General features: G+C 32.4%; 2 protein-coding genes across 2 annotated transcripts; both read left to right on the forward strand.

The window, feature by feature from the left end:
- Positions 1–968: 968 nt before the first annotated feature.
- On the forward strand, positions 969–2,435 carry TAPG4 (abscission polygalacturonase). The gene is made up of 4 exons (NM_001246988.2): positions 969–1,427; positions 1,512–1,801; positions 1,889–2,117; positions 2,198–2,435. Exons 1-4 carry the CDS (start codon positions 1,002–1,004, stop codon positions 2,414–2,416), a joined length of 1,164 nt encoding a protein of 387 aa, NP_001233917.2. The 5' UTR covers positions 969–1,001; the 3' UTR covers positions 2,417–2,435.
- Positions 2,436–3,527: 1,092 nt separating this feature from the next.
- LOC101248372 (2-alkenal reductase (NADP(+)-dependent)) lies at positions 3,528–7,420 on the forward strand. The gene is made up of 5 exons (XM_004252986.5): positions 3,528–3,936; positions 4,981–5,158; positions 5,685–5,851; positions 6,631–6,713; positions 6,885–7,420. Exons 1-5 carry the CDS (start codon positions 3,712–3,714, stop codon positions 7,261–7,263), a joined length of 1,032 nt encoding a protein of 343 aa, XP_004253034.1. The 5' UTR covers positions 3,528–3,711; the 3' UTR covers positions 7,264–7,420.

Below are 7,420 nucleotides of genomic sequence, written 5' to 3' on the forward strand. Positions count from 1 at the left end.
AGAAGTACATATTTACACGTAGAAGTTATGTGAATTTAACCATGTGTGGTTTTGCGTAATTAAAGCTATCAAATACCTAGTGGCTAGACTATATATACTTTACCATAGACTAAAAACAATTCATGAACATTAATTAATGAAACAAAAAAAAATTCAACTTAGGATAAATCCATTTGAATTTGTAACAGTAATATCCACCTAATTTTTGACCTAGTCTTGTATTAATCTAAATAGTCGTTTACCTAACTGAATATACATATAAATGTGTATAATTTATGTATATCAATTAGTACTATATCTTTGTGTTGGGATCTCTTTAATTAATTTGTTCCTAACATTCCATTGTAATTAATTCAACACATGTGATATTAGAGCCTCACTTTGTTATATACTTTTAAATAGTATGCACTAGGAAACATTCAATTACATGAATATAATCAAATTATTCTTTCATACTTCGCGATTATTGACTTAATGTTATTATATTTTAAATCGTTAAAATTGTTAATGCTATTGATATATAATACTAGTTATAAATATTTATATTTTATATTATAGATGCAAAATCAAATCTGTTGGACGAACAAGGATGGAAATAGGAGGGTTGCAAAGAGGCATGGGCTATATTTTTCTATATTTTTAATGTTTGTATGTAACAAAACACAACTACATTGCTAACATTTAAAGTTATTTAATTAATATTCAAATGTATAATAAACTTTTTATCCCCTTAGTTTTCTCCTTAAAATAAGGTGCCAACAATTTTCTTGATTTTTGGCCATGTGATTGCATATGATTTAAAGTCTTATTTTCCCAAATCCCAACATGACCAAATTGAAAAAAATAACCTAACTTTCATTCTAGTTCAAAAAGCAACTATTAAAAAAATATTTATTTTTATTTACCAATGAGAGAGTATACCCCCAAAACTCTATAAATATCACTCAAAACTACTACTCCAATTCCTCATCAATTAATATTCCAACTTCCCCTTTAGCAAAATGAGTCCCTTAGCAATTTTCTTCTTCTTTTTCTTCAACTTATCATTAGCAACAAACACCATTTACAATGTTCAAAATTTTGGAGCACAATCCAATGGCAAAATAGATTCAACAAAAGCATTTTTAAGTGCATGGGGTTCTGCATGTGCTTCTACGAGCGCCTCCACTATTTATGTGCCACGTGGAAATTACTTGATTCGTAACATATATTTCAATGGTCAAACATGCAAAAGTAACGCTATTGCTATACATATCGATGGAACTCTCTTAGCTCCTTCTGATTATAATGCAATTGACAATGATGGAAGTTGGATAAAATTTGAAAAAGTCAATAGAGTTTCTATCTATGGTGGAATTTTTGATGGTCAAGGTGCTAGTCTTTGGGCTTGCAAAAACTCTAAAAAGAATTGCCCTAAAGGAACTACGGTACGTTATGTTTTTTCCATTTTTTTAAAAAAAATACTTGGTTGAACCGATGTTTTTATATCTTACGTTAAATTTTGGTTTCAGGCACTAGCTTTTTACAACTCAAACAACATTGTAATGAGCGGAGTAACTGTACAAAATAGCCAAATGTTCCATATTTTAGTAGATGGTTGTCATAACGCGATGATACAAGGAGTGAAGGTGTTATCTCCAGGAAATAGCCCTAATACTGATGGAATTCATGTACAATCATCCTCAGGAGTTAGTATTATGAACTCGAATATTGGTACTGGAGATGATTGTATATCTATTGGCCCTGGAAACTCGAATTTATGGATTGAAGGCATTGCTTGTGGCCCAGGCCATGGAATTAGGTTTGAAACACAACATATCAATGATTGATTATATATTCCTATCTTTTTTAGTGAATTTACTTTGATTTTTATCGTTCTTACGTGTAGCATTGGAAGCTTAGGTTGGGAATCCCAAGAGCAAGGAGTACAAAATGTGACAGTTAAGATGGTTAGCTTCACAAGTACTGAGAATGGTGTGAGAGTAAAAACATGGGCAAGACCTAGCAATGGTTTTGTTAGAAATGTTTTATTTCAACATATTGTTATGAGTAATGTTCAAAATCCAATAATCATAGATCAAAATTATTGTCCTAATCATGAAAGTTGTCCTAATCAGGTATTAATTATCACAATTATGATATAATAGTATCAATCGCGTTTTTCCATACCTTATAATCTACTCAATTTTTTTTCCAGGGCTCAGGTGTAAAGATAAGTGATGTAACGTATGAAGACATACATGGAACATCAGCTACAGAAATCGCGGTGAAATTAGATTGTAGCAAAACAAATCCATGTAGTGGAATAACACTTGAAGATGTGAATCTTAGTTATAAAAATGGTAGAGCTGAAGCTTCATGTGTTAATGCTGGAGGAAGAGCTTCTGGTTTTGAAGAACTTAGTAAATGCTTATAAATTATACAACAAAAAAAAAATAACAAAATTTTATATATTTATACATGAAAATATAGTTGGTAATTTTAATATACATAATGAAGATGGATAATCTAATCTAATTATAATGATGTATTTTGTATTCTTTTGTAATAATATACTATTATTTATATCCTAGTTGTTATAATTTCTAGCTACTTTACAAAAAGAAAAAGAAAAAAGACATTGAGATATTTTATTTTATTTACTTTCACAAAAGTTAAAAAAAAGTCAAAAAGCTTATATCCACTGGCCAATACCTCCATCATTCATAAAATATCATAGTGAAATAATAAATATTTTTTTATTAAAGACACTTCATTTATTGTTATGTGAAATTTTTTATCGCAAATTTAGATTTAAGCGAAATTTAATATGAGTATTAGAAACTAGATGGATAATAAAATAAAAAGGGATAATGTTTAAGTGCCCCTCAATCTATGTCCGAAATCTCAGAGACACACTTATACTATACTAGAGTTCTATTACTCCCTTAACTTATTTTATTAATAATTTTTTACCCCTTTTTAGCTTACTTGGCACTATCTTGTGGGCCACGATGGTTGATTTTTTTTCGGAACTAGTGCCACGTAAGCTAAAAAGGGATAGAAAATTACATATAAAATAAGTTCAGGGGGGTAATAGGACCTTAGTATAGTATAAGTGTGTCTCTGGGATTTCGGGCATAGATTGAGGGGGTACTTGGGTATTTTCCCAAATAAAAAAGAGGAATTTTCACAAATAGCCACCGCAATAAATGTAATTATGCTCCATAACTATAGTTAACATATTTACTAGTTGTAGTACAGTTTAAGCTTACTCGTTTGTATAATTTGTATAATTCGTAGGTATATTTGTATAACTCAGTTATTTTTGTATAAACTTCAAAAATAAAGAATTTATACAATTACAAACATCAGAAGTATAAATATTCGTACAAATTTTAAATTATACAAAAATTATACAAAATATATTATATAAATTTTAAATTATACAAATAAACGAATTATATAAAATAAAAAAGTTGAGTAATATAATTATAGCTAAAAATAGACCGTGAGAATAAAAAAAGCCCACTAAACCAAATATCCCCATCATGAACAAGACCCATAATTAAAGCACCTTATCTTATTGAGACACCAATAATAATTCAATTACATTGACATATCCGCCCATTTTTTTCAATTTTTTAAAAAAAAAATATTTCTTCCTTATATATATATATTTTTTTTTGGATCATAGTGTGTATGTGTAAAAAAAAAAATTAGAGTGAAAAAATGGGAGAAGAAATTAGTAACAAACAGATCTTATTAAAAGATTATGTAAATGGATTTCCAAAAGAATCAGATATGGAATTAAGAATTAGTAGTATGAAATTGAAAGTTCCAGAAGATTCCAATAGTGTTTTGGTTAAAAATCTTTATTTATCTTGTGATCCATATATGAGACCTCGTATGAAGAAAACTGAAGGCAGTTATACTGATTCCTTTACTCCTGGCTCTGTAAGTTTTAATTTTAATTTATTTATTTTATAGTATGGTATTTTATATTTTTGAAATTTCGAGTTTATGAGTTCTGAATTGTAAAAAAATAATAGATTGGCTAAAACTTTAGTTTTTATACGGAGTTAAAATTTTGAGTTTATGAGTTTTGAATTAGATGGTAAGATTTTGAGTTTGTGGGTTTGAGTGGTTTTTAGTTGAAGGGGTAAAAAAAGATTGGATTTTTAAACACAAATAGGTTATGTGTGTCTTTAAATGTCTCTAAAATTTATGTGTCATGTCGAGTGATAGGTGTCCACGAAATATAATGTGGATGAGTTGGAGTGTGAGAACGAGTTGTAATGTATGGATGTGCGTGATTGGAGTTGGAGTGTCTAATTGTCAGCTGCGTGTAAATTTAGGTGTTTTGAACCAAAGCTATTAGATTGTGCCGAATTTGTAGCTCGGATTTATGATAAACAGAGGCGGAGTTAGAATTTTGAGTTTATGGGTTTTGAATTCTAGAGAAGGTTTTAGATGGTACCGCACCCTCTATCTCCGATCCTAAGGTTGTGGTTTTGATTGAGTCACGAAGGGAACAAAAAGATGGACTTTCTAGGAAAGAGCACAAAAAAAGTTCGGTTTTTAAACAGGAACAGCCTATGTGCACCTCGAAACATCTCCAAAATTTGTGTGTCACGTCATTGTTAGGTGTCCACGAAAACAGCGGGGATTAGTTGGAGCGTTTAATTGTTAGTTGAGACGTGTAGATTTGCACTCATCTAGACACCTCAACTCGTCTCGGTTGTGTAGCTTAACACTCCAACTTACAAAATGATCATCTAGACACCTTCAAAATTTATGTGCCGCGTAGCGTCGGGTGTCCACGAACACACTGAGGACGAGTTGCACGGTTTAGTTATCAGTTGAGATGTTTAGATGTGCACTATCAAAGTGTTTACTTATCATCAGAGGCTAAATTTTAAGTGTTTGTTTATTTGTTATGGCCTTGTATAATTTTTACATGAAAGTCAATTGAATCCTTCTTTGTTTTACATTGTGTAGCCTATTGTGGGGTTTGGTGTGGCTAAAGTTGTGGATTCAGCTCATCCAAAGTTCAAGAAAGATGAGTTAGTTTGGGGAATAACTGGATGGGAAGAATACAGTGTCATCAAGGCTCCTGAGACTCTCTTTAAAATTCACAATACGGATGTGCCGCTTTCTTACTATACAGGAATCCTAGGTAAGTTACTCTGTCAAGAGTATCATGTGAAGTTCCAAGTCGAGACGTATTCCATATTGTGAAGTCTTGGAGTTCTGAAAACATAATTTTGAGAATGTTTTGTCTGTTTTTGGACATCCGTGTTATATTGTTCATGCACGAGATGTCCTGTCCTGGACTTGTGGCAGAAGGGTGTTAGATGATCATACACTTCAATGCTTATATCTCAAATAAAACTAATCGCTTCAACCTTTGCTGGAACTGATCCTTTTTCTTTTTAAAATGTATTACACAGAAACAGTCGAATGTTTGTGTTTCTAAGTTTGAGTTTCCTTTTTGTATTTCATTTTCATATTCAAGCTAGAAAACTTTTTCTTTTTTCTTCTCATTGTGGAAACAGAAGGCGTATAAGGGTATATGTTTATCCCAAATTTGCACGTTTGTGTTGAAAATAGTTCCCTGAGATCCCTTGCTGATTATTCTTCACACATCAGACGGAGAATTATAAAACGGTTAGTGTTAAAAACTAATGTAATTGTATTCTTAGGGATGCCCGGGATAACTGCTTATGGAGGTTTTTATGAGCTATGCTCCCCAAAGAAAGGAGAAACTGTATATGTCTCTGCTGCGTCTGGAGCTGTTGGTCAGCTCGTTGGACAATTCGCTAAGCTAATAGGTTGCTATGTTGTTGGAAGTGCTGGAAGCAAAGAAAAGGTAAGCTTTCTTCGTGAAAAAGCTTTTCACCGAAATGGTTGATCTGCTCAATGTTAGCTTAATGTCAAACCGAATTTCAAAGCTTGTTCGGATCTTGATGATATTTGTGTTAGCTAATGTCAAGCCGACTTTCGTTGCCCCATGGTTCTTCTAAACTCCTTTTCCATTGTTTGCTTAGTAAATGCATGACTTGTAGTCTATTTTCAAGAACATCGTCCACCAAGTGAGAGGTTTGAGGTCCGATACCATCTTGAATTCTTTATGAAATATACGAGTTTGTCATACAATTCAACATAGTATCAGACCAAACAGACTTTCTGTGCAGTCAAAGAAAAAGCAAAAATAATATATCCATGTGTTTGGCTTAAGAAGAAAAGAATTAGGTTTATATATGTGGGAGAACGTTAAGACACCGTATTAGTAAGAAATTAAAAGTGTGATATGAAGCTCTTACATGAGATGGTTACGCACTTCAACAAGATGAATAACGTCTTATTGTCAGGACAGCTAGAAACTAGAGTTGGTTCTTAAAAATACCCTTAAAAGCAACTTGTGACTAATTGAACGATATGAGATCTTGCGACCATTAGAAATAAGAAACATCTATTCATTTTTTAGACGGTTTGATCTTTCACAAGTCACAAAAGTATGTAATATTGATTGAAGTCTGTTGGTACTACTGTTGGATAATATTACGCGAACAAAATCATGTAAAATTTAGGCAGGGACTAGTACTTCTGATCCGATCTCAATGTTTTCGTTGTTTTTCATGTTGTTAGGTTGAGCTTTTGAAGAACAAATTTGGTTTCGATGAAGCATTTAACTATAAAGAGGAACAAGATTTATCAGCAGCTTTGAAAAGGTAAAAGCCGATGACTTTTCATGGTATTTTAAGTTCTTTTGGTGTTATTAGGTTCACTAATAACATGTATTTTCTCACCAAATGTCGATTTAGTTTGTTGAAATGTGTGATCATCTCATCCAAGAACGCACTTTTTAGTTAGTTAATTATATCATTCCTGAATACAACCAGGTACTTCCCAGATGGAATTGATATCTACTTTGAGAACGTTGGAGGAAAGATGCTTGACGCGGTTCTTCTCAACATGAGAGTCCATGGACGAATAGCTGTATGTGGGATGATCTCACAATACAACCTCGAGCAAAACGAAGGTGTTCACAACTTGTTCTGCCTCATTTCAAAACGACTCCGTATGCAAGGATTTTTGGCTGTTGATTACTTTCCCCTCTACAAAAAATTTGTAGAAATGGTTACTCCACACATAAAAGAAGGGAAGGTAACCTATGTGGAGGACATAGCTGAAGGAATTGAAAGTGCACCAGGTGCTCTAGTTGGCCTCTTCTCTGGTCGAAACGTTGGAAAACAGGTAGTGCTCGTTGCTCGTGAATAAACTTATCGAGTGTGTTTGATACGATGGAAGATACTTTCGTCGTGTTACTAAGTACCAACAAATAACTCTCTCATGTTCATCATCAAGATTGGATGTGTAATTTTCTCTATGATACAAACATATCTTATCAAGTATGCTAAGTTTGTATAGACCAAAA

The sequence above is a fragment of the Solanum lycopersicum genome, chromosome 12, assembly GCF_036512215.1.
Source record: "Solanum lycopersicum chromosome 12, SLM_r2.1".
Lineage (NCBI taxonomy): Eukaryota > Viridiplantae > Streptophyta > Magnoliopsida > Solanales > Solanaceae > Solanum > Solanum lycopersicum.